The 27,011-nt window shown below is 36.4% G+C and overlaps 2 protein-coding genes across 3 annotated transcripts in view; both read left to right on the top strand.

Moving 5' to 3' along the window:
* The first annotated feature begins 483 nt into the window (after positions 1–483).
* On the top strand, positions 484–2,634 carry LOC107060738 (zinc finger MYM-type protein 1-like). The gene has a single exon (XM_015308968.1). It carries the CDS (start codon positions 484–486, stop codon positions 2,632–2,634), a length of 2,151 nt encoding a protein of 716 aa, XP_015164454.1.
* A 582-nt stretch (positions 2,635–3,216) lies between these two features.
* The window catches only part of LOC102583960 (CCR4-NOT transcription complex subunit 1), a 28,161-nt gene continuing 4,366 nt past the window's right edge, over positions 3,217–27,011 (top strand). Inside the window, exons 1-39 of one of the 2 annotated variants that reach the window (XM_006347852.2) lie at positions 3,217–3,438; positions 9,072–9,369; positions 9,520–9,745; positions 9,845–10,184; positions 10,290–10,403; positions 10,793–10,921; positions 11,002–11,193; positions 11,282–11,476; positions 12,826–12,963; positions 13,114–13,233; positions 13,312–13,568; positions 14,070–14,173; positions 15,369–15,463; positions 15,535–15,774; positions 15,962–16,165; positions 16,259–16,340; positions 16,440–16,507; positions 16,877–17,022; positions 17,176–17,284; positions 17,375–17,521; positions 17,625–17,672; positions 17,785–17,913; positions 17,990–18,229; positions 18,312–18,443; positions 18,523–18,608; positions 18,706–18,811; positions 18,930–19,025; positions 19,160–19,312; positions 21,676–21,858; positions 21,942–22,171; positions 22,287–22,419; positions 22,613–22,738; positions 22,956–23,000; positions 23,384–23,461; positions 23,546–23,662; positions 25,401–25,527; positions 25,602–25,702; positions 25,813–25,950; positions 26,856–26,939. In XM_006347852.2, coding sequence (XP_006347914.1) covers positions 3,340–3,438; positions 9,072–9,369; positions 9,520–9,745; positions 9,845–10,184; positions 10,290–10,403; positions 10,793–10,921; positions 11,002–11,193; positions 11,282–11,476; positions 12,826–12,963; positions 13,114–13,233; positions 13,312–13,568; positions 14,070–14,173; positions 15,369–15,463; positions 15,535–15,774; positions 15,962–16,165; positions 16,259–16,340; positions 16,440–16,507; positions 16,877–17,022; positions 17,176–17,284; positions 17,375–17,521; positions 17,625–17,672; positions 17,785–17,913; positions 17,990–18,229; positions 18,312–18,443; positions 18,523–18,608; positions 18,706–18,811; positions 18,930–19,025; positions 19,160–19,312; positions 21,676–21,858; positions 21,942–22,171; positions 22,287–22,419; positions 22,613–22,738; positions 22,956–23,000; positions 23,384–23,461; positions 23,546–23,662; positions 25,401–25,527; positions 25,602–25,702; positions 25,813–25,950; positions 26,856–26,939 — 5,655 coding nt within the window. In that variant the 5' untranslated portion in view covers positions 3,217–3,339. The remainder of the gene's footprint in view (positions 3,439–9,071; positions 9,370–9,519; positions 9,746–9,844; positions 10,185–10,289; positions 10,404–10,792; positions 10,922–11,001; positions 11,194–11,281; positions 11,477–12,825; positions 12,964–13,113; positions 13,234–13,311; positions 13,569–14,069; positions 14,174–15,368; positions 15,464–15,534; positions 15,775–15,961; positions 16,166–16,258; positions 16,341–16,439; positions 16,508–16,876; positions 17,023–17,175; positions 17,285–17,374; positions 17,522–17,624; positions 17,673–17,784; positions 17,914–17,989; positions 18,230–18,311; positions 18,444–18,522; positions 18,609–18,705; positions 18,812–18,929; positions 19,026–19,159; positions 19,313–21,675; positions 21,859–21,941; positions 22,172–22,286; positions 22,420–22,612; positions 22,739–22,955; positions 23,001–23,383; positions 23,462–23,545; positions 23,663–25,400; positions 25,528–25,601; positions 25,703–25,812; positions 25,951–26,855; positions 26,940–27,011) is intronic. The other variant, XM_015309003.1, reaches the window with a different exon arrangement.

The raw sequence follows: 27,011 nt of genomic DNA, 5'->3' as shown, positions 1-27,011 counted from the left end.
TTAATTTGAATTAACTATGACTTACCCTATTAAATTTGAATTAATTGTGAGTTGAATTGAATTTTAATTTTTGTAGGAAAGTGTTCTAGTTTTGTGAATTGAGATGGAGAAGTTTCTTGTGAAATTTAACCATTCTCAAGCAAGTTCTAGTACGAATGTCAATCCTTCTAGTCTTATAGATGACCTTAATTTAGATTCACTTGAAGCCGATCCAGGAAAAAGAGTACCAATTTCTCACTATAACCCTCAAATAAAGGATGAAGTGAGGAAACATTATATTCAAAAAGGGCCTTGTCAACCAAAAATGGATTCATATCCTCCAACTGAAATTGGAAAAAGAATGCGTCAATTTTGTAAAATTTGGTTTGAAGGTCCATATTCTAAATGGTTGGAGTATAGCGTGGAGAAAGATTATGTCTATTGTCTATATTGTTATTTATTCAAGGGAAACATTATATTCAAAAAGGGCCTTGTCAACCAAAAATGGATTCATATCCTCCAACTGAAATTGGAAAAAGAATGCGTCAATTTTGTAAAATTTGGTTTGAAGGTCCATATTCTAAATGGTTGGAGTATAGCGTGGAGAAAGATTCTGTCTATTGTCTATGTTGTTATTTATTCAAAGATGATTTTTTCCATGGAAGTACAAGTGAGTTTTACACAAAAACGGGTTTTAGGAGTTGGAATAGGGCACTTGAAAGATTCCGTAAACATGTTGGTGATGTTAATAGTATTCATGACAAATGTTTCAACAAGATGCTAGATTTGTCAAATCATCATCAATCAATTCAAGTTGTTATTGATAAGCATCAAAAGTTAAAAAATGAGTATCGAATGCGTTTGGAAGCCTCAATTGATGTGTCAAGACTTCTTTTGCAATATGGATTACCTTTTCGAGGTCACGATGAAAGTGAATCTTCAATTAATCAAGGCTTCTTTCTAGGATTTTTGCGATGGCACGGGGACAAACATCCGAATGTTGGAAAAGTGATATTGGAAAATGCCCCACAAAATGATACGTTGACTTGTCCTATGATTCAAAAAGATATTGCCAATGCTTGTGCAAAAGAAACATTGAAAGCAATAATTGGGGACTTGAATGGAGATTACTTTGGTATATTAGTTGATGAGTCAAAAGACATCTCTCACAAAGAACAAATGGCTCTTGTTTTGCGTTTTGTTAATAAGAATGGTGAAGTAGTTGAACGATTTATCGGTCTTGTCCATGTTAGTGATACATCGGCATGTTCATTGAAGAAAGCGATTTATTCTTTGCTTTCCGTTCACTCACTAAGTCCATCCAAAATACGTGGACAAGGTTATGATGGGGCTAGTAATATGAAAGGAGAGATAAATGGGCTCAAAACTTTGATTATGAAAGATAGTCCATCGGCATATTACATTCATTGTTTTGCTCATCAATTGCAACTAACACTAGTGGCTATTGCTAAAAAACATTTGGATGTTGAAGACTTTTTTGATCATGTTAGTAATGTGTTGAATGTTGTTGGAGGATCTTTCAAGCGTAGAGACTTACTTCGTGATCACCAAGCCAAAAAGTTAGAGCAATTATTTGAATCCGGTGAAGTTCAAAAAGGCCAAGGATTACATCAAGAACGTGGGCTTCAAAGACCAGGTGATACTCGTTGGGGATCACATTTCAAAACTTTAGATAACTTTATTGTTATTTTCTCATCTATTGTTCATGTTCTTGAAGTGATTGAACTTGAAGGGTCCACATTAGGTGATAGAAATCAAGCGGAGTATATTTTAACAAAGATTAAAACATTTAAATTTATTTTTGTGCTTCACTTGATGTTGAAAGTGTTGGCAATGTCAAATGAGTTGAGTAAGATTTTACAAAAAAAAGATCAAGATATTGTTAATGCGGTGGAGTTTCTTAATATTACAAAGAAAAGATTGCAAGATATGAGGGAAAATGGATGGGAATCTTTGTTGGATGATGTTTCCTCATTTTGTGATGTGCATGATATCTTGATTCCCAAGTTGGATGAGTCTTATTTTCCCGGAAAGTCAAAACGTAAGTCTTCGGGTGTTAGTTATGCGCACCACTTGCGTGTTGAAGTCTTTTTTGCTGTCATTGATGTGCAACTTCAAGAACTTAATGACCGTTTTGATGTAGTGAGTAGTGATTTACTTCTTTGGATGGGTAGCTTGAATCTGGTCAATTCTTTCTCTAATTTTGACAAAGGTAAAATCATGACTTTAGCAAAGTGTTATCCAAGTGAGTTTGATGATGGAAAAATTAGAGATTTGAGCTATCAACTCGATACTTTCATTATTCATATGCGAAGTGGTAATCCCAAGTTCTCCAACTTGCAAGGAATTCGTGATTTGGCAGAGGCATTAGTTGAAGCAAATCTCGCGGAGACTTATTCACTTGTTTATTTACTTGTAAAGTTGACTTTGATTTTACCTGTTGCTACGGCAACTGTGGAGAGAGCATTTTCGTCAATGAAGCACATAAAAAATGAAGTGCGGAATAGTATTGGTAATCAATATTTAAATGATTGTCTAGTGTGTTACATAGAGCGTGATGTATTTATAAATGTTAGTAATGATGTCATTATCGATCGTTTTCAGAATATGAAAACTCGTCGAGGACAATTGTAAATGAATGTTGAATATTTATAATATTAGTAAATAGTAATATTATTGAAAGTTTTAAATTTGTTAACTTCATGCTTTTAGTGTGGAGTGTGGATTTATAATATCTTATTATTTATATTTTATTGATTGATTTATGATATATATCGAAAAGACGAATAATTTAATCAAATATAAAATTAATTTAATCGATAAGTTTATTTGGCACCCACGGACTCTAAATCCTGGATCCGCCACTGTTAGTAATACACAACTTAATACACAATAGAGTGTACATTAGTTATACATGACATGAAAAAGTGTACCAAACAAAGTATTGTTAATACACACATCGAATGCATGCATTATATTCCTAATACACTCTACCAAACGACCCCTAAAAGAAAAAAAGACTTCATCATAACTTGAGTCGAAATTTGAGGTGTGGAAATGAATGTTACGACAACTTTAGGGGCTGTTTATGTTTTTTGACCAAGAAAAGACCAAAGGGCAATTTGGGTAACTCCGGTTTTATAGGTGCAGATAACACCGAATCAGTTTACCCCACCCACATCATATAAAAGCCCTTCTTTAGTAGTCCAATTGCTCTCACCTTCATATTTTCTCTCTTCCCGATCGTTCAGCAAATCTCTCGCTCTCTCAGTCTCCCCCCGCTCTCTTGCTTTCTCTGCTCGTTGAAAAACCCTAGCGTTAACTTCTGCTCTCTTCGCGATGATTCCTTTCGGCTCCGCTGCTTCTACTCAGATTCGGTTTCTGTTCCAGAGTTTGAACGGTTCCAATTCTGACACTGTTTTCCATGAGCTCCGTCAGGTATAGTATACCCTCCTTACCCCAATTCCGTTATGTACGTATCTACAGTCGAGTCTTGGTTGTTTCTTGCACAGATTGGAATTATCTTGGAAAGAACGATTTTCAAGATTATGTAGTTGTTATTAATTGCACTTCTTGAGTAATGACTTCTGTTTCAAATACCCAAAATTGTTTCTTTGTTTATTCGTCACTGCTATTAGTAAAATATATTTAATTGGAATTTACATATAATACGCAAGATTGGAATCAATCTTGCTGTAACTTATTGTTTGGTTATGTTTGTACGAGTGTAGCGGGGGATTAGTTTGTTAATTAGAAGGCACAATCTTCATGGTGATTGGGTGATGTAGTTACACTGAATTGCCCTTCTCTGTAATGGTTTTTGTTTCGAATATCCAGTGGGGCTTCATGCAGCCTTTTTTTTTTTGATGAATATAATCTATCAAAAAATTCTATAAATTGTAGCTAGTGGTTGCCTAGGTCGGTGTGTTGTAACTTAATCTGAATTAACCCTTCAGATGTTCTCTTCCCCTGGCTGGTTAGGTTGTATGGGGATTTATTTATGGGGTAGGAACTTGATTAAGATAAGGAATGATTGATAGAATCAACATTTCATAGAAGAATGGTTTAGTCTATAAAATTCTTTCATACTTGCACATGTGGCTGAATATATAAAGAAGTTTAAACACTTCAAATACTTTTAATAATTTTACACTAGCGGATGATGTGCATAATCCAGATATAGTAATCCGTGTTTGTGAGTATACATGCATTTACCAGAAATTTCACGGTTGTTTCTATATGTTTGCGCTGGGGTAGTGATTTAACAAGTAGTTACTAGAACAATGACTGTCAAGGTTATGTAGTTGCTTAAATTGCCCTTCTTGAGTAGTGGGTTTTGCTCCAAATATCTAAAATTGGAATTTTCATTTGCAAATACTGCAAGTAAATTTATGCTGAGGAATACAAAAAGTTACAAGTTTTTTTAAAAAAATAATACAGCAAGTAAATTACTTAATTGAACTTCATGTATTTTATGCATCAGATGAGAGAGAAGTGAGAGCCATAGAAAACACTATCTGTAATTGCCTTGAGTTGCCCTTCTTGAGTAAATGTGGTTTTGCTTTTACTATCCATATTTTGATTTCGATCGTGAAAATTGATATCAAAATTTACGTAATTTGAGTACATGTAGCATAGCAATCTGACCATTTTTTGTGAATTGCGTGTGAGAGAACTGTTGGTGATTTCTAGTATGTGGTTGTGCAAAATTGTCCTTTTTGAGTAATAGTTTTTCCGCAAGGTATTCATTAATATTTTAATTGGATTATTTGTAATTTTGTTTTAGGGGAAATAAAAGTACCTTTATATAAGGGTTGCATACATTTTACACATCTGGTGCAAGATAGTTGTTGGTGATTAAAAAGCATGAAATTTGGTTATCGGGTAAAAGGATTTCTAAAATTTTGGTAACTTTTTGTAGTTTCAATGGAGATGTAGATGCATTTGACCACCATGAATGGGGATAGTATGGGTAACAGATGTGACATCCTTTTGGTTTGGGTAATTAGATTGAGGATTTGTATTATAAAGAACAAGAAATAAGGATTCAAAATGTTCTTGCCTATCCAGAAAAGAAGATTCAAACTTTTTCTAGCATAAATGAATAGTGGATTCCTTTTCCCTTATTAAGTGATATTATTCATTAGGATCACTGTAGTTCGTATATAGGATATAAATATGAAGATTCAATTCCCAATTGTGCTTTCCCCCCTACATTTTTTTTTTGATTGGTGGAGTCAAAGATTAATTTGTTTCCTGATTTTATATATGGCGTGTCAGTGCATTCTTCTTCCCTCTTGGGGTAATAAGAGGGGGAAATCAAGTAGAAGCTAAGTACTAAATCTGGACACTTGTCTTAGAATGCTTCTTATATAATCGTACAATACTCAATAAAGAGAATATAACTTTTGAAATGGGAGATGCCTTGGTAGAAAAATTGTTAAATTGTCTGTTTTTGGATGTATCAATCAATTTTTTTTTCCGTCTTTCTTGGATGAGGTTCGGTTGACTCACTTACCATATACCATGCATCATGTTGTGGTATTATTGTTGCCCTAAATTATTAGAGCTGTTCTGTGTTGTCACAACAAGCTTGAGGTGCTTATGCTCAGAAGTTGGATGCAATATAGGCTAAATGTTTCCTCAATGCTTTGAATAAGGATCAAGATACTGAGGTGCACACTTGAGCCCTGAAGTTCTTATAATTCAGACTGGTGACTAGTCTTGTTAAGCGGTGCTACTGTGCTGACATGAAGCTACTAAAGCATGTGCTTCATGCTCGTTGAGTGTCTTGAAGAGGGTGGCAATAAATGACCATATCGTTGGCGAGGAGAAGTATTAACTTTCAATATAAAATGTTCATGTTCAGATAGATGTGTTAAAAAGTATGCCAGAGATTATCAATATGAAATTATAAATATATATAGTATAAGAAAATTAGTAACTGAATTTGAAGTTTTTAACAAACAATCAAAACAAGATCTTCGCATCTGAATCAAATTTTTAAATGGATTTGAATTTGATTGGTCTGATTTTACTCAATATATTTCACTTAGTTGCATTTTCTTTGTCTGTCTTTTCATTTTTTTTGGGGGGGGGGGGGATTGCATTACATTTATGTCTTTTATCCAATAATGTGCTTGTTTTAATTGTTCAATTGTACCTTGTGCTTAAATTTCTAGCAGATCTTAGCCTCTTCTAAGCTTTTTTCCTTCTACAACGCTTGGTCAGTTGTCACTCTATCCTTTTTGTTTAAGACCCAAGCAGTGTATGTATGATATGAAACCTTTTATAGATGACTCTTACATAACGGTGTTTTTTGGGATGTAAAGATGGTGGAATTTCCGAAAGTTAAACGAGATATTATACCTTCTCTATGAGAAGGGTAGAGGGGCGGGCCCATTATCCACCGAGTTTAGAAGGCTGTGATTGGTCCAAAGGGGCGGTCACAGACGGATTTCTCGGTTAAAAATAATAATATTATACCTTCTCTATAGCTGATGCTCTTACCTGTACGTTATCTTCATTTTGCTCTGGATTATACCATTTGATGAAGAATATAGCTCCATGAGCAAAACTGAGCATTCTTCTTTCCTGATAGCCTGATACTTTTATACATGGTTTATAAAAGCCTACAGAAGTAATACATAAAGTAGTGAGGTTATTTGGATGATACCTCATAATTTCTCACTTGGTATGTTGTTGTATTTGGAAAATGCATCATAATTTCCACCTCGAATGAATATTTGCCTGATACACTGCATTTCAAAATCTGAGTCAACACTGTTCATCTTAAGGTGGGTTTTGGTTGTATGCTTTTTTCTTAGATCTTACTAGAAGTTTTTCCAAAATGTGTCTCAAGTTTTTTTTTTCTTTCAAGAAGTTTCTCCAAAAAAGTTTATAATGTCAAAGACGGTCTTTTTCAAAAAATTTCAATAAAATCTTCTTCCGTTAAAAGAACTACATCTATATCCAAACACAGACTTTTTGCTCAAACATTTTCCCCATCTGACATTTTCCCCAAAGTATGTTTTAAAATCCTTTTTTTGAAGTGGTTCAAACGGCTCTTTTGAGAACTGTGTATTGCATTCTTTCCGGAATGCCTATTAAGTGAATGCATTGCAGTTTTGATTAGGTTGCATCAATAATAGCATCAGTGTTCTCTGTAAAAGCAAAAACTGCAAGGAAGGTAAGGTTCGTGGATGTTGAAGTGGAAAACATGACTGAAGTGGACAGTATATTAAATATTTAAATAGCAAGCATATATTAGTAATATAATATTCAAACTGCAATTTAAATAACTAATCAACATCCAATAATGCCTACATTAATTCAATTCCTCAAAGTTGAGATGAAAGAACTACAACTTTTCAGTGGAATCACTTCGGGCATCATTGTTTGTAGCTCACACTTCCCTAAGTGTACTGCGAAGAAATTATAGGTGTTAATAACATTGAGTTTGCAACATAGTAATGAATTGAGTCAGACATAAGCCAAATTTGCTTCAAATATGAAACTGACAACTGACAGGCCCATTCAGTCTAAGGTAATAGCAATTTGCCAACCCTCTTACGTGTTATCTGTATTAGATTAACTTCCGAATTGTGAATCACACCGGAATTTCCACATGCAGATGTGCAATTGATTTTCCAATTGCTTTACTGGGAAAATGCAAGTTGTCTTTGAAACTATGCCGTCGATATTTCAGTATGAAATTGTCTTGTTCTCTCCTCAGCACTATATTGCTTTAAGTGTTTTACATTTTTGTTCTTTTTTTCTAAAGATAAGAATAACCCTTTAGTGTTGAAATTCCTTTTAAAATAAGCCTTTACTGTTGAAATCTCTGTTACTTCTACAGAGTTGTTCTCGAAATGGTCTACCTTGATTTTGTCACTTGATGTCGTTTTGCCTTTTTTTTCTTTTGGGATAGAGTGAAGATTATGTGATTCTTTTGGACATAATCTATTACGGAACCAGGCTGTTTCATTTATCTTTCATTCCCAAATTTATAAGATGCAAATTATTGCTGACACTCTTCAATTACTGCTTTTCTCTCGGAAGTTTTTCCTCTCTCTTCTCAACGCTACTGTAATCAATAAGCATATAAGGTCAGGAAAAGGTATTAAGCTAGCAATTGAGACTGCATCTTGGTTTCTCTTCACCTTCTATGGCATACTACTAAGATCTACCGGGATGTCAAGTTCCATCTGTTACTCTAGAGCACAGAGGGTAGGGCAGGAGAAATAGATTTTCTTAAGAGAGAATTCCCAAGTATATCTGATCTTCTATTTTATTTTCCCCAACCATCATTGAACTGAGCGTCTGGACCTAACCTCGAAGTGTTGTTCAAATATAAATGCTGAAGTTCTGGTGGCTCAATTTTTTCCTTGGCTTTGGAGCATTTGTTTTGGTAATCTACTATTTTTTATAGTGGAAGCGCTTTCCTTTTTCTCTCCATGTTCCTCCGTCTTTGTTGGGGAAGTATGTTGTTGATATTTAACTGGTATCTATTTTTGTTATTGCCTGAAAAGCATGATGAATTTTGACTGGTATTGCAACTTACTAAAATGATGCTTATAGTTATAAAAATTTGGGATACATAATTGGGAAGCCAACAAGCATTAGGCTCCAACTTCTGTTTTGCATTTGTAGGAGTCAAATTTTTATTGTTACTTTATTTTTATAAATGGCTTTAGTTGATCTTTTGGAATGTTTAGTTTATTTAATCCTGTAATTGACCATATAGTGTTATTTTAGAAGTTATAACTTTTCAATTTAGGGATGTTATTAGTGTTAATTATTTTTTCCCAATTGTTAAGTCGATTCTGCACGGTTTTAATGCTCTGCGCTAAAACTTGAGATTGTTTGTGGGAATTGCAATCCTCAGTTATATTTGAGTTAAATGAAAAACATTATCTTTAGGATATAAGTAGGTAATATTGTTGCAATCAGAGACTGTTTTGATATGTTGCAACTAGATGGTTATCTATATTTGTTAGTCCCTGGGAAAAATATTAAAATAGCACCTCTATCCTCTCACTTTGTTTTCTTTGACATTTTTCTCCTTACAGTATCTGGCATATGGAGTTGAAGGGAGCATATTGCTGCTTCGGACCTGCATCGATCATCTGAATGTTTATGGGAAAGACTCGAAGAACACACAGCTGGATCCTGTATTTGCTTCCATTTTCAGATGCATCTTGGACAAGCCAAATTTCAGCACTGTTTTTTCTGAATCCCTCAAGGATACTGCAATCAGTGAGGAGTTTTTAGTGAATCTATCAAATGCTTTCCACTTGGCAATATCTGAAAAAATTGGAGTTGGCCTTGCTTTGTCAGACTCAGAAAATGTTGATGTCAAGAAATGTGGTAAGCCCATCTTTTTCCTACAAATGCTGTCAATAGTACTTGGGTCCTGATTTAAGCTTTTATGTGGTGGAAGAAAGGAGGTAAAAGAATGTGTGTTAAGTTGCTGTATTTCCTTTATCCAGATGTGTTTTTGTTACTTGTATTTTGCAGGAACCAACTATTGCATGGGCCAGATTGCAGAGTTACGTTCCACCAACTCTTCTTTAGATGATGCCAAGCATATTCAGAATGTTCTTTTGTTTCTGAATCAATCTGAAGGCCTCTCTAAGCATGTAGACTTGTTTATGCATTTGCTATCACTCATCCAGTCAAAAGAAGCCCAGTTCATTTTAACTCCATTGCTATCTGACGAACTTCATGAAGCTAACTTTTTGAGGTATTATTAGTTTAATTTAGTTGTTGTTCTTTTATGTCTTTTGTCTAGAAACTTATGTATTACTGTAAACATGACATGACCTTGTCTTTTTTGTGGCAGGAACTTAGATTTCTTAAATGACGACGGTGAAGATGATTTTGATGTTCTTTTGGCAGATATGGAGAAAGAAATGAGTATAGCAGACATAATGAAGGAATTGGGTTATGGATGCACTGCTTCTATCTTGCAATGCAAAGAAATGTTATCCTTATTTTTGCCGCTGACTGAAGTGACTGTTGCTAGGATACTTGGTATGGTTGTACGTACCCGTTCAGGCATCGAGGATAACCTTAACATGTTCTCAACGTTCCGTACTGCTCTTGGTAGCATCTCTGCAGCTGATCCATCACCATTGAGTTCCTGGAATGCCGACGTCCTTATTGATGCAATTAAGCAACTTGTGAGTTCCATCAACTTAAATGTTTACTAGTTAGTATTTATTGATTGCAGTTATAGCTTGATGACAAGGAACCCATTTACCAACTTTCCACCTCTTTGTGTGCAGGCTCCTGGACTTAACTGGGTAACTGTTTTAGATAACTTCGATCATGAGGGTTTCTATATTCCCGACGGGGCAGCCTTTTCCTTTTTGATGTCCATTTACAAACATGCCTGTCAGGTACCTCCCTTCTTCCCTCTATACAATACATGCATCTATGAGGCTATCCACTTTTCACCTTTTTAGTGTCTTTAAAAGAAGGGAACATGCAAGAAAGAAAAATTTGTAGACTCGCAACAGGGGGATTTGCACTTATTTCATATAATAATGGAACATGCAATTTAATTCAGTTACTCCATTTCCCCGTATCTAAGTAGGATATTTTGTTCTGCTAAATTTTTCTTTGGAACTTACAGTTCTGTTTGTGTTATTCGATGTGTTCATTTTTTTCCCTCTTGTTCTTGTTAAAGTATTCTCTTTCAATGGACCACTTACATTGTACCATGGTCAACAAAAAATAAAATTTTCCTCCTTGACATAATTTTGTTGTATATCATGCCGGACTGTAGGATCCTTTTCCTCTTGGAACTATTTGTGGTTCTATCTGGAAGAATGCTGAGGGTCAGCTTTCCTTACTCAAGTATGCTGTGTCAGTGCCTCCTGAAGTATTTACCTTCGCACATTCTAAGAGGCAACTGGTATGATGCTTTTAACATTAAGCTTATCTACAACCTCATATCTTTTATGATTGGTCTGAAAAGATGCTGTGCTGGAGCAGGATTGCGCTGATGCGGTGAATGACCATAAAATCCAAAATGGACATGCAAATCACGCATGGTTGTGTCTTGACCTTCTCGAAGTTCTTTGCCAGCTGGCTGAGATAGGTTATGCAAGCTCTGTGCGGTCCATCCTGGAGCACCCTCTGAAGCACTGTCCAGAAGTCTTGCTTCATGGGATGGCCCACATTAATGTACCGTGCTTGGACAGTGATTATGAATCTTTCCCTTTTCTTAGTTTATCATCTTTATTAATCAAAATGCCTTTGAATCTTTTTGTAGACTGCATATAATCTCCTCCAGCATGAAGTTGCCGCTGCTGCTTTTCCTGTTATGCTAAAAAATGCTGCTGCTAGGGGTATGATTCTTCATTTGTGGCATGTTAATACTAGCATCTTGTGTTGGGGTCTTGTAGAAGCATTGGACGTTGATCTGGACAACATGCACACAGTTTTGGATGCCTGTCAAGAGCTTAAGGTTGGATTATTTCCCAAATTCAAGTATTTAACAGTGATGCAGAAGATTGATACCATTAGTATGTTATTTGAAATGATCCGTTGTTGTATTCAGTTCTGAACATTTTCACTTGAGTATGTTATTTGAAATGATTGGCTGTTACATGCATCATTCATATAGCAGTCTATTAGTAATATAGTATTGAATGTCTTTTTGCATAGTTATCTGTTGCAGTCAGTAAGAGATAAAGCAATGCAAAGTGAGTTGTCATTGCTTAGTGGATGCAGTGATGCACTTCACAGACAATGAAGCACAAGTGATTCCACAGAGAAGCGGTTGATTTCTTTGATTATCAATGTAGAAGATGAAAAAGTGAAAGAGAAAAAGAAGGGAAAAACATTGGGCTATTTAGAATAATAAATTTTGTCTCCACATATGCTTCAGTGTTTCCTTTGTTGCCCCTATCTTCTGTCTTCTCGATTTTTTATGCCTATTCTAGAACCACCTGTATTTCTTAATTACTTCTGATATTCTCTTTTTTTTCTCTTTCAAAGAAATGGCTCTCTTTTATATTTTATCCAAGTCTTATTTATTCCCGATCTTCTTTTCTTGTTCTTTTTTTAGTACAATCAAATATGAAATCAAGTGTTGCAGATAGTTTCCTTTTTGGTTGTTTAGTCGAAAACGGAAAAATGTTTTGTGATTGAAGTTTTTGTTTGATGGTCTTGTGAAATTATAAGTGTTTACTTTAGGGAGGTGGGTTGATATCGTCATTACTGTATATTGGATGCTAAATTAGTAATTTTAGTGCGCTTTGATTATTAATTATATGTAGTGAATCCATATATGTAAGTGATATCTTACAGGAAGCAGCGTGCTTCATGTCCACTAAGTATGGGCTTCGTTTCTCACTCATCACTTTAGCCTGTGGATCTTATCGGTTTTTTGCACTTTATGCTTTAAGAAACCCTGGTTGCAGTTTAAATATATTCTGGATGATTCTAGTATGCCAGGTCCTTAACCCAAAAAAGATTCTAGTATGCCAGGTCCTTAACCCAAAAAAAAAAGTTCCTAGTGTAGCAGGTGTAATGGCTAAATAATATTTGTAAGTTTGTTGTTTAAAGAAATAGAAGTATGTTTTTGTTTCATAGTTAATTCTTCTAGTTTTGTTATTATATATTATTTATTTGAGGAATGGATAGAATTACGACCTTCCGTTCTTTTTTGCTTATTCGAGGAATTTCTTGTACTGTACCAGTGGTTGATTGAAATATATATTGATCTCTTCATGTACATCTTCCCCTGTTTTGCATATCCTACCCTTGGTCATACTTCCAGTATGTGAACTCATGATTTTTTGTGTGTTGCAGATTCTATCATCAGTACTAGATAGGATACCTTTTGCTTTCGGCATCAGACTTGCTGCCCTTGCTTCCCGCAAAGAACTCTTGGATTTAGAGAAATGGTTGAGCAATAACTTAAACACATATAAAGATACCTTCTATGAGGTTTGTTTTATCCACAAATTTTAAATTCAAAAGGTTCTATATTGTTGCTGTTCTTAACATTTAGTTAGTGTTGTCACTGTTCACAATGTTGGAGAAAATTTTACTCTTCCGTGTGTTAAGTGTTGTGCTGAACTCTATATGTATTTGCAGGCATGCCTAAAGTTCTTGAGGGAAATACATCTCGCTGCTCTAGATGATGCTTCCAACCATTTTGATCCCCCCAGTGCTCTTTTGACTATTTATTCAGAAACTTCTTCTACCTTTTTAAAGGTCCACTTTTGAGATTGATTAGTTTTAGACAACATGCAAAATTTCATGTTTGCTCATCTTTGAATCTTTGTTGGGCAGGTCCTTAAGTCTCATTCTGGCTTAGTTTCTTCGCGCCACTTATCTGAGGAGCTGGACAAGTTGCACATAACATACATGGATGCTAATTCAAGGCTTAAAAGTGTTGGTGGTGCTGATTCATCCACTTCTGATGGTGGTGGTTCTGATGCTATTGAAGCAGAAGCAAACGTGTACTTCCATCAAATGTTCTCTGGTCAGCTGAGTAATGATGCAACAGTTCAAATGCTTGCTCGTTTCAAAGAATCAACTGAAAAGAGGTCAGTTTTGCAAAAATCCAGTTGTATTATTTTTAAATGGCCTGCACTGGGGAAGTCGGTCATGCATATGCTTTTCACTTCTCTGCTTCTTTAGTGCAGACAGAGTTGCAGTTGCTTTTCCGTTGGCATTGTGTTCTTTATGCTCTAAAAAGCCCATGTGGCTGTTACTTAATACTTGTCATTCTTCAATATATTATGAAAGGTGGCATGTGATTATTGTTGGGTGAAGTGAAAATTCATATATTTCCCTCATTTTTCTCTATAGTTTGGTATGTTCAAAATATTGAGAGTTCCCATCCTAAACACAGATTCTTATTTTATTAATATTGATATTTTTCAGAAAAAAAGTAAGATTTGGTTATATCAATTTAGTTTTTTTCAAGTTGGCATTGGAAACTGATGAAATGGCTCAAGTTATTCCACTGAGTTGTTCTAGTCTACAATCATGATTATTAATACTTTTCCATTTTAAGAGATATTGAATTGAGTTGAAATTTGCAGGGAGCAAGCAATTTTCGAGTGCATGATCGGTAATCTGTTTGAAGAATACAAATTTCTCTCCAAGTACCCAGACAGGCAGCTTAAAATTGCAGCTGTTCTATTTGGTTAGTTTCTCAGTGTTGATTTTTCAAGTTCTCCAATTTTCAGTTGGATTGCAATAAACTCTGCTCGACTTTAAGGTGCTTTTCTTGAGTTTTCAAGTGTTCTTGTTACCTATACACCATGCATTTTTTTTTGATCTTTTAAAAAATATAAATCTGTTTCGGTTGTTTAATTAATTATGAAAAGTCACATTCCCCTAGTAACTTCTTGAAGATGTTAGTTGTTCCTTTTATGCCTTTTGAGGTGTTATCTTTGTTTTCTAGTTTGCACCCAGTATCCTTTTCCTTCAGTTTTAAGGTATTGACTAATGATGGTGTTGGGCATTTGTGGCCCAATGGGCTCTGTTGCAGCTAATAGCAGCAATAAGAGGTCATTTTAACTTCATATGCAAGAGGAGGATTAGAAAAACAATCGGATTATTTAACTGTTGGAATTGAATATCCATGGTCAATTTCTTCATATGAACTACCTTGGCAAAGCACAAAGGTCTGGGGGTTATTTATCAAGAGAAGACGCTTGCCAGTTCTGATGGCTTGTTCATCAGAGTGTAGTTGGGTTTGACTTGGTTCTCTGTGGGATTATACACGAGATGAAAAGCACTGACCAAGGTCACGTAAAATATGTTGCTACTCTTATTTGGCTACCTAATTAGATGTTACACTTATTAAGTCTTAAGTCGTCTAGACTCTAGACATCACATAATGAAACAAAGAGCTGATAGCATCTCAGATGAAATGTTGGGAACATCTTAATATGGAGGCAATACTCATTTTAACTTGACACAAGAGTAGCTTTGACTTTGATTTGACAATGTGGATTCTCTGCTCACATACAAATTCTCGTTCTAGATTATTTTAAAATGAACTATACGATATTTTTCTTCTTTGATTGCTGTTGAAAAGGGTACTTTTGTTGAAACTTTTATCTTTCTACAGTAACTTTGTGATTGAGCTAAAACAGATGATTTATTGGGGGTCAAGCCAAGGGTCCGTTGCAATTTTTATAAAAGAACTACATGATTTTGTTCTCTTTTATATGCCGTTGAAATAATTGGGATTCTAGATGCTGGCCTCAAGAAAATAGGTTTTAAAATTTAGTACAACAACATACCCAGCGTAGTCACACGAGTGGTGGTCGGGGAATTATCTTTCGTAGTTTTGTTATAATTCTTGTTGTGGTGTGTATTTGATTTTGCAGGGTCACTTATTAAGAATCAGCTGGTAACTCATCTTGCACTTGGTATTGCCTTGCGAGCTGTCTTGGATGCATTGCGCAAGCCTGCTGATTCGAAGGTTTATTTCAGTGATTACACTTCGTAAATGTTATTTCTGGTTCATATTATTGATAGCCCCTCTGCATGCAGATGTTTGTTTTTGGGATTTTGGCACTTGAACAGTTCGTTGATCGTCTGATTGAATGGCCCCAATATTGCAACCATATCTTGCAAATATCTCATCTCCGAGTAGCTAATTCAGAGCTTGTTGCATTCATTGAACGGGCACTTGCTAGGATATCACTGACACATTCTGAGTCAGAGGTAGGCCACAGTCCTGCTGTTGATCAATTCCATGGTCCTATCCCATCTTCCCCAATGAATTCCGAGGTAAGTTATTATTCTGGTCTGATTATTATTCATTTTGAAAGAGATTTTAGAAAAAAACATTTTGCCGAATGGATAAGGTTTAGTGCTTTGTTTTGTAAGTGTTGTTTCAGAGAGTAGTTTTATCATTTTTGACTATCCTGGGCTAATCAAATAGTTGCTGGCCTTTCAATTTTTTTTCTTTCGTCAGGGTCAAACATTTCAAGTGGTTGGACAGAGTGGTTTGCAGCAAAGTATGCAAGGACCCTCTTCAAGCCAGCTTCCTCTGAGGCAACAAAGCTCCATAGAGGAGAGGAAACCCTCTGCTGCTCTCTCTGGCTACTTGAAGCCAGCTTTATCACCTGCAGTGCAACCTGCCACAGTTCCTTCAAGTGATAATGCTGGCATTCAGAAGGTATACAATGAGCTTGCTTGATGCGTCTTTGGCCATATTATGATTAGTCTATTGCAGGCTATGAAGTGTGACTCTTTTCTTGTTGAATTGTAGCCACAAGGTCCAAGCAGTACTTCAGCAGTACTGACATCTTCTCCTGGTTTTCTTCGCCCATCTAGAGCCATTACCTCAGGAAGTAATGCTTGGCCTATCATAGACTCTTTTTTTTTTTTTTTTCTTCCCTGCTGTTGTTGTAGACAGAGGCGCTGATGGATGTGACACTGTTCTGTTATAGGGTTTGGTTCTGCACTGAATATTGAAACACTTGTTGCAGCTGCAGAGAGAAGAGAAACACCCATAGAGGTATTCTTGTTTATTATCCATTTGGTGAGACTACATGTTTTCTAGTGTCAGTTTCCTGCACCAACATGTTTTAAATGAGATAACTCCATGTTATTGCATCAAAATATATGTTGCTCTATTGTGAGCATCCGTATTAATTGGTTGCTGGATATACTATTTTTGTTTTCTATTTTGCTCAAGACACACACGACATTGTGCAACAGAATTAATGACTTCTTCCTTGCAACACATCATGAATTTTGGTAGTTGTGTCTATATGTATCGGCGAGTCTTTTGGATTACAGATGGCATGGTTAAGCTTAAGGGACTCAGTTAGGTCCTTGTAATATTGTCTGTCAATTTTTAAGTGAAGTATCATTATTTTCACAGGCTCCTGCATCAGAAATACAGGATAAGATTTCATTTACTATCAATAACTTATCTGCGGCAAATATTGAGGCTAAAGCAAAAGAGTTCACTGAAATTTTGAAAGAGCAGTACTACCCATGGTTTGCTCAGTATATGGTGATGAAAAGGTTAGTTTTACATTATAGTTCTTGTGTTTACTTTATTTCTTTTTCGATGAAGAGAGATCATTAAAGGGGGGATGGCTTTATTATTTTGTTTTTTGAATTTGCGCTTTCTTTCCCTTCCCCCTAACTTTGATTGCTCCTTTATGCCATTGACAGAGCAAGCATTGAGCCAAATTTTCATGACTTGTACCTGAAGTTCTTAGATAAAGCCAATTCAAAATCTCTGTTCAAGGAGATTGTCCAAGCAACCTACGAGAACTGCAAGGTCTTACAGCTACAGCTCATTACTTGGTCACTGCTGTTGACCTGAAAGTGATATTCATTTGCTTCATATCTGGTTTCGGTTTTCTTTCAGGTTCTTTTAGGGTCAGAGTTGATAAAGTCAAGTTCAGAAGAGCGTTCTTTGCTGAAAAACCTTGGAAGCTGGCTAGGCAAAATCACAATTGGAAAGAATCATGTCTTGAGGGCGCGGGAGATTGATCCGAAGTCTTTGATTATTGAGGTTTTTTGCTTGTTAATGAATATCGTTCTTTTTCAGTTGTTCAGATTGTGGAATTGGTGCATCTTAATCTCACGATAATCTGTTTATTCTCTTTCTTATGCAGGCATATGAAAAAGGTTTGATGATTGCAGTTATTCCTTTCACATCGAAGGTTGGTCTTACTTGACTTATCTTTTTGTAACCCCCTCCCCCTACCCACTCCCCCTCTTCTTAACGGTTTCTTTGGATTTTTGATGACATGGAGTTTGCGTTGTGAGCTGCAGATTCTGGAACCATGCCAAAGCAGTCTAGCATACCAACCACCTAACCCATGGACCATGGGCATTCTTGAATTACTTGCTGAGATTTATGCAATGCCAAATCTTAAAATGAACCTCAAGTTTGACATTGAGGTTTGCGTTTTACTTGTGGTTTGTGACCTTTCTGTTCTGTAATTGAAGAAGTATTACCTATTTATTCACTTTTCAGGTCCTGTTCAAAAATCTTGGTGTGGATCTAAAAGAGGTAGTTCCAAGTTCTCTTCTTAAAGACCGAGTGAGAGAAGTGGAAGGAAATCCCGACTTCTCAAACAAGGATGCTGGTGGATCTTCCCAACCACAGATGGTGGCTGATGCCAAATCTGGCATTATATCTTCACTAAACCAGGTTGAATTACCACTTGAGGTTGGCAGTCCTCATCCTAGTGGCCCTTCACGAATTTTAACTCAGGTTTGGGCTTTATTTGGGTTGTCATGTCAGAATGGCTTTTATGATAATTGAGTTTCCTGAACTGATTATGTGGTGGATTCAGTATGCTGCTCCGCTTCATCTTCCATCTGCTCCAATGACGGAGGATGAGAAGCTTGCAGCGCTTGGCCTGTCTGATCAGCTTCCTTCTGCTCAAGGTCTTTTACAAGGGCAATCACCATTCTCTGTTAGTCAGGTTTGTTGGCAGTGTTAGTGTTTTACTTATTTGACAATTTTTTTGGAGATAGTTCTAACTTATAATTGTTCTCTTATAGCTTCCTGCAACTGCATCCAATATAGAGCAGCAAGTTGTTGTCAATCCTAAGCTTCATGCTCTGGGCCTGCAGTTGCATTTTCAGAGGTTCGAAACTGTAATAGCAGTTGTTGCCCCCTTGGGGGTTGGTTCATTACTTACGATTGTATTGTAATCCTCTATCATGTTTGATACCTTTCTGCAGTGTACTTCCTATTGCTATGGATAGAGCTATCAAAGAGATAGTGTCCAGCATTGTGCAGCGCAGTGTTTCTATAGCAACTCAGACTACAAAGGAACTTGTTTTGAAGGTTTTTTCTTCTGAGACACCTCTTACATAAATTTTGACACCCCCTTCGAAAAAGAAAGCAAAAAAAGAAACAGAAAAGGTCAATTGTTTTGTTACCTGATTATGATGACACATGACAGGACTATGCCATGGAATCGGATGAGACCCGGATACGTAATGCTGCACATTTGATGGTCGCCAGCCTGTCTGGAAGCCTTGCTCATGTGACATGCAAGGTAGAGGAATACATTTTTACCATTCTCAGTGTCTGATTTAGACATCAGATCTTTCTGATGATATCTTGATACTGCCAAATTTCCTAATTTTTCTTCTTTTTATTGGGTACAATTGTGAATTCCTTTTGTTTTAGGAACCTTTACGTGGTTCGATATCAGGCCAGCTTCGTAATTTACTTCAGGGATTGACCATTGCAAGTGACCTCCTTGAACAAGCTCTTCAGCTTGTTACTAATGACAATCTCGATCTTGGCTGTGCCATGATTGAACAAGCAGCTACAGAGAAGGTATGTTTCTCAATCTGCCTCGTGTTACGTCTTTTGGCCAAATGCCATTCAGGACTCTGCATTCTTTGTCTTGTTAGGTGGTCTTTATTGTCCAATGATTGTTTGCTTCATGTCATTTGACTTCCGTTGCTTTTCTTTTCCGGATACAGTGTCTCACAGATTGGGCTGGTAGAGTGATGTTAGTTGTTGATTGTTCCATTTAAAAACATGGGATCGAAACTCAGTGGTTTTACCTTTCTCCACTTAAATATTAGGCTTTTGTTAGTGTCATGTTTGAACAGAAATGTGCCTGTACCATACATCATGTTCTACGCTCTCACCACTTGACCAAATCCCCGGGGGCACTTCTTCCACCTTTCCTTTACCTTCTAATTTCATTAGTTGTGGCTGTTGAATTTGGCAAGGATGAATCCCTTGTGTGATTATGATGATTAAGCAGAATACATTTAGAGATTGTATTGGGGCAGGGTAATTTTTTTTTTGGGGGGTGTGGTATGCACGGAACCTAATTTTGGAAAAAAATATGTTGTGTGGTGGGAGCAGGGGTGTTGGTTATTAAGTGCGTTTCAAGCTAACCATTCAATTTTGCATTACAGGTCAGCCAGTTCTGTTCTTTGACTTTTGAGTCTCTCGGCTTTATCTTTAATATGAATCATGTCTGTGAAAAAATAAGAGGGTATGTAAGTGCTTCTGGTTGTTGGAAAAATTGATAGAAAGGATAAAGGTCCAAGTGATCGATACAACTCTTTCAATGGAAAAGAAAAAAGATGCTTCCAAGCCCATCAGAAGCATTGATGTGATTTTGTTTATTTTTTTCTTCCATTAAAATTTCTGCAACTAGACCTGAAAGATCAGGATGTTGTGGACTTGCTACTTGCTATTGAGGATCCAATGTTAATTTTTAATGCATGTTTAGATTGCAATTAAATGAAAGAGCTTAAAAAGAGAATGCTGGATTCTAAGAAAAAATGGAAAAAAGAGAACAGAATAGGGTGGGGCTGGTTGGTAAAATGGTTAGGTTGGATAGGGCTTGGATGGTTTTGTGCACACATCTATACATGAACTATTTTTTATCTCACATACTTGGCAGTTGTAGTGATCTTAGTAAGACTAAGCTATAATGTGGATCACAAATTTTTCTTTGGAAAGCACGCTGGAAGTGCTCTTAAGCCCAAGAGTTGGGGCAAGCACTGGTACTTCGCGTAGCTTATGAGGCCTCTACTGAAGATGGCAATATGTTGAGTTCTGCGCCTTGGCAGAAATTAACTTTAGATTAGATTCATTTGTAAGGTACATAGGCTCGATCCTTTTTTTCCTTGTTTTTAATAGGTTTGTCAATGCGCTCTATATTGAAAATGGTGGCGCCAAACAAGTTCTTAGCTGGTAAAGTGATGGATTAATTGATGCTCAAACTTTATGAAAAAATATGTTGGTGACTAGGAGTTGGAACCTTATAGACACTACCTCCTATGAACGCATGCCAGTGTTCAGAGTGCGAGGATTGACACATCTAATTTCGGTGTGGATTCAAGCATCAATTTAAATCTTTTGATATCTAATTTAGATATTTATAATGCAGAGTCTTAAACACAAATGTATTTCTTTGCTAGCCTTTTGGTGCAATATGGTCTTTGTAAATGTCGATTACATGTTAGATATATTTGGGGCTTTCACACTTTGTAACTTTTACTGCACTGTCTTAATGCTGTTATACCATTTATGGGAATATCATCACTTATTAAAAATAGATATTGAAGAACTTGATAAGTATTAAAAATTAATTTTTTTAATAGTTAAAATAATATAGGAAATATTTAGAGACACGGTAGGAAATTGGGATGATAGTGCCAACCCAAGTTGGGATATTGGACTACTAATCATTATACCCGAGCTAGAATCTTAAATTTGTATCTTTGCATGAATCAGAAATCTAAAATTGTTTTTGAGGTGATACATTGTTTTTACTTTTCATAATTAAAGTGAATATTATGATTTTGCAATCCATATTATTGTTGATTATGATTGTATTCATGTTCCGCTTGCTCGTCTTTATTCGTTTCTTCAATTTTGAGCCATCACTTTATAGAGTTCATGGTTTAATTGTGCTTTGCACTTAAATCTCATGAAACTTGGTCACTTGTGCCTTCTTCAACATTGGATTGGATGTTAGACTATTTTGTGTCATGGATTTATCATGGAACTTGCTATTGTCTTTGTCTACCGTATTCTTCTAAGTGCAGCAAGTATAATCTGTATAGCCCATATATTTACAGTGCTATAATTCCCTTGAGTATCAAAATCTGATTGTACTTCTGCAGGGTCTAAGTTCACTTATCCTCTCTGTCTGGATAATGCATTTGCAGGCTATACAGACTATTGATGGAGAAATAGCTCAACAGCTGGCCATAAGGAGGAAACAGAGAGAGGGCCCCGGTGCCTCATTCTTTGATGCAAGCCCTTATACACAAGGTCATATGGGTGGGTTACCAGAAGCTCTTCGCCCTAAACCTGGCCGCTTATCCCATTCTCAGCAACGCGTTTATGAGGTGCTTGTTTCCTGTTGCTTCTTCTGTAAGAGGGTTGGCTGATTAACGTGGACACATTAACTCACCTCCGACTTGTCTCACAGGATTTCGTCCGCTTACCTTGGCAAAATCAATCAAGCCAAAGCTCAAATGCTGTGACTGCTGTTCCTTCAACTTCTTCCAGCAGTGTTGGTGTCTCCAGGGCGTATATGTCAGGAACTGGACAAATGAACTCCAACCTTTACTCGTCTGGCCTTATGAATGCAGTAATAACTGCTGTTCCGCAGCCATTGGAAATATCAGAAGAGATAGATACTTCATCTCAACTTAATAGGTCTTTTCCCTTTTCTTGTTGATGGCCTCTTCATTACTTGTCTCTTAGATACTCTTCCACAACTGACATGGTGATTTTGGATTTCTTGTTCCTATCCTCCTGTCGGTTTTATCAGTGCTTCCTCTCCCCATCTTGGGATGGGTGATAGTGTCACTTCTAGCAGTTTTGAAACGGAGGCTATTGTTGAACCATTCACATTGGTCTCAGCTCCTGAATCGCATCCAGTGGAATCATCCAGTCTTGCAAAGGTTGGTTATGGCTTTTTCCCTTTGTATGCCGTACGCTCATGTTCTTTTCCTGTGTATTGGAATGAAAAGCCCCCTAGTTTAGAGGAATGGATATTGAGGATTCAGCGAAACACTCTAGATTGGGGTTAGTGGTTCTAGTTGTGTATATGCATTTTGGCGATTAAACCACCTCTGTTTAAATTATTTCTTACAGGAATCGGGAGCTTCCTTACAGCCATCAAATGCAACAGCTACCTCTGAACGTGTTGGAAATAGTATCTCCGAGCCGTTGCTGACTACTGGTGATGCGTTGGATAAGTACCAGATTATCTCTGAAAAGGTTTGAGACCCATTTTTCTGTTCTTAATCTGTTTCATGTTTCTAGAAATCAAACCCACTGTGTTGATGGCTGAGGTGTGTTGCTTTCCCTACAAATTCTTGAAAACTATTGTCAGTTCTTGGTATAATTCCATCTGATTGTTTCCTGCAGATATGTTCTCATATTTGTTTCATGCCAATGTGCTGTAGCTAATATATCTTGTTTGGTACTTGTACAGCTTGAAAACTTGGTGAGTGAAGAAGCTGAAGAGGCAGAAATTCAGGTATCCTTCTCAGACATTGTTTTGTGAAGAAACCTTGAATGCTGTTACATTGGGTGATTTTGCACTTACTACCCCTGTGTTCTGTACGTTAGAAGTATTCTCGGCAAAAAACTTGTTGTACTTATTTCATATGTTCATCTGGTTCGAGCCTTATGCCAAGTGAACTTGGAGAAGGTTAGAGGGGTGGGAGCATCATCCTGAGTTTCAAAGGCTGCAGTTGGTCCTAGGGTTGGCTCCATAAATTGAATCCCTATAGTTGGAACTTGGATTTTTTTTTCATGAACTGTAGACATGGCCTAGCACAGCCTTTGTGCTGCACATGTAATATTGTTATCATTCTCAAAAATAATAGAACTCCCACATGTTCACATGTTTGTTTGCAGGCACTTATTGCTGAAGTTCCGGTAATCATCCTCAAATGTATTAGTAGAGATGAGGCCGCCTTGGCAGTTGCCCAGAAGGTTAACCTTCTTCTGAATTGTATGGAAATAATCTCTAGATCATCATGATTTCATTTCTAAAGTTAAAAGTGTTCTTTTCTGCAGGCTTTCAAGGGATTGTATGAGAATGCTACAAATAGTGCACATGTTGGTGCCCATCTTGCTATTCTGTCTTCAATCCGTGATGTTAGCAAGCTTTTTGTTAAGGAGCTAACTAGTTGGGTATGGATCTGACCCCAAGCTTCTTTTTATTTTTTGTATTTATTTATTTATTTATTTATTTTAGTCTCCTCAGTATGTTTGGTTTGATAATTAAGTTAAGAGTGTACTTTCTCCTCTTTGTATGCAATTTGAATGCTTGCAGTCTAGTAATTATCCTATTTCTGCTGTGCTGTGTTTTCTTGGTATAACAATGTCATCTAGTTTTGATCGTTGGAATCTAATGGTAGTTTAAAAATGAAGTTTTAGAATATGTTCTTTATTACTTTGAAAAGTTCCTTCTGCAAGCAACTCCTAGTAATTTGGAAACTCAAAGATTTGAATGTCTGCTTTGTTTCTTCTGGAAGTAATCATCTCCTTTTAGAAGTTGTAGCCACGTTTAGTTGAATGGTTCACCAGGAAAAGAAAAGTATATTCAAATGAGTTCTGCTTCTGGATAGTGATCCATAAGTTTTTTTTTTTTGACACCAAGAATCGGAGGTTTCAACTCTAATTGTTTTCTTTTGTGGTGGCTTCTAACTGCTGCCATGGTTGTGGGTAGTAGAAGTTGGGTCCTTTAAGCACCTTTTCGATGCTTGTAAGGTTTCCAACTTAGCACCTCTCTCTGGGTGGCAGTTTTTTTTTTTGACACCAAGAATAGGAGGTTTCAACTCTAATTGTTTTCTTTTGTGGTGGCTTCTAACTGCTGCCATGGGTTGTGGGAGTAGAAGTTGGGTCCTTTAAGCACCTTTTCGATGCTTGTAAGGTTTCCAACTTAGCACCTCTCTCTGGGGTGGCAGTTTTTTTTTTGATAACCGAGAAATCCATCTGTGACCCGCCCTTTGGACCAATCACAGCCTTCTAAACTCGGTGGATAATGGGCCCGCCCCTCTACCCTTCTCCACTTAAATACCGGGCTTCGCTTTGCATGGTGTGGGGCTTGAACCTGCGACCTAAGTCACAAATCCTCCACCTTTTGCCACTCGAGCTAGGCCTTGGGGGCGAATGGGGTGTCAGTTTTTATTGAATAGAACTGTTGTCTCAAAAAAAAGTTGGGTTCTTTAAATTTATTAAGTTCTATTATATGTTTGAAAGTGCTTTACAATAAAATATGAAGGTCTGCATGACGCATCAAAATATTCTAGTTCTTACCCTACAAAATTGTTTGAAGTTGGAGTACGACAGACAGTGATGGCAATAAGCTAGGCAGGTTGATTTAATTTCTTGAAAGTATGAGATTTCTGAAGTATGTCAAATGTTGGATGCAGCCCTTGAAAAGTGAACTTCGTTAATGCATTATATGTGTGAACTTCTCTTTAAAATGAGTTGTAAATTTATGAGATCAATACTTGCTACAATATCATGTTCCACAGTGGAAAGAATAACTATGAATCATTTTCCTCAACTTGTCATGTGATAGTGTTATGCTTGATATCACTGCAGACTTAGCAAATTTGTGGCATAATGGAAGGAAATGATCCATATAGGTGATAACCACTAGTCGAGGATATGCTTTTGGACTTGTTATATTATTATTAATAATATACTTTTATTTAGTATGATAATGATGAAATGAGCTTAAATGAAGAACTGGGGATTCATATAGCCGGCCCAACTTGTTTGAGACTGGCACATAGTTGTTGTTTGTTATGCCATAGTGTTAATATTGGCCGACCCTTCCATTAAATGAATATGCAGATAAAATTGATTGTTTGGAAGTTGACCTTTTTCATCACTACATTTGATTACTAATTTTTGGCAGGTTACTTACTCTGATGAGGAGAGGAAGTTCAACAAAGACATTACAGTTGGTTTGATTCGTAGTGAACTGCTAAACCTTGCTGAGTATAATGTGCACATGGCTAAATTACTTGATGCTGGCAGAAACAGTATGTAACTTGTCTTTCAATTCATGTTCAATTGAGTGTATAAAACACTAATTCTTTTTTTGTCCGACATGCAGAGTCTGCTACTGAATTTGCTGTATCTCTAATTCAAACACTGGTGATAAGTGATTCTAGAGTCATATCCGAGCTACAGAACCTTGTTGATGCACTTGCTAAGGTACCCGTCCTTTATCTTCTCTTTTTGCCTTACCTTTTTTACTCCCATCTTTTTCTTTTTTCTGCTCTGGTAAAGAGGTAGGTCATTACCTATATTTTATCATGGTGCAGATTGCAGCCAGACCAGGTTCTCCCGAGTCTTTACAACAACTTGTTGAGATTGCTAAGAACCCTGGTGCTAATGCTGCTGCGCTGTCTAGTGTATCTTTTGGGAAGGAGGATAGCAACAAGCAATCTAGAGACAAAAAGGTTTTTTAAATCCCTCCTTTGATAATATTGATCGTGCAATATTGAGTTGTGTACCCGCTGACTAATCATAGAAGATTACATAATGGGTCAGAAAATTGCCAGCTTTTGTACTTGTTAGAAAATGAACAGATCGTTTTATTTGTTTGTGTCTTCAAACAAATAATCTAAGTGTGCCCGCTGGCCCTCGAGGATTTTTCAGTTATCAAAAAATATTATGATGAATAGTAGTGAAACTTACACCAACAACCTGTGCATGCCACGTGCCATATTAAATTGTGTGTACCGTTTCATTTAAAAGATTAAATTATTATAGAAGAACACTTTATTTACTTCACTATTTCTATAATATATAAAAATTTGCTTTTATGTCTTTCTAGTTTGAGATCTTGCTAAACTTCTATCTGCTAAGGAAAGAAAACTCTCCCGTAGAGAACTTTAAACAACCCCATAAAACAATATTTTGGTTACCTATATTTGCAGAACACATTCATAAGGTGGTGCAAGGCCCTTTTTTCCCTTCAATCTCGAGAAGCTTTTGTATGATTTTGCATCTATTATTTATGTAATTTTTGTATCTCTTTTAATTTCCCATCTGATTTGGAATCATGTTGTCAGTGGTTAGTATATGCTGTATATTAACAATATAATGTACTAATATGTATTTTTTGAAGTATATTACTGGGATATATGTCAAAAAAGGAAAATTACTAGGGTAGTCAATATTAGGACTTACCATAGTTAAATTGTTGAGTGAGGTCAGTTAAATGATTGTAGCAAATGGTTCAACCAACCTTTTGAACTCACCATTAGACCTGGATGAGTTGTACCCTACGATTTAAAAGTAAAAAAAGGCATGTCCACCTCTGCTTTACATGCGTTTTGATTTTACGTCAATATTTGAACAGATTGCTGTGACTGCTACTGGTACCAGAGAAGATTATGGAGTTTCTGAATGTATTGAACCAGATTCTGCAAGTTTCCGCGAGCAGGTATTGCCTTTTATGTAATGTGTTTTGTGGCTTTTGCCCAATTGGTCAAGACTTCAATATAGTTAAAATTGG

This window comes from Solanum tuberosum, unplaced genomic scaffold (genome assembly GCF_000226075.1).
Source record: "Solanum tuberosum cultivar DM 1-3 516 R44 unplaced genomic scaffold, SolTub_3.0 scf00095, whole genome shotgun sequence".
NCBI classification, from domain to species: Eukaryota; Viridiplantae; Streptophyta; class Magnoliopsida; order Solanales; family Solanaceae; genus Solanum; species Solanum tuberosum.
This window is presented reverse-complemented; position numbering and strand designations above follow the sequence as displayed.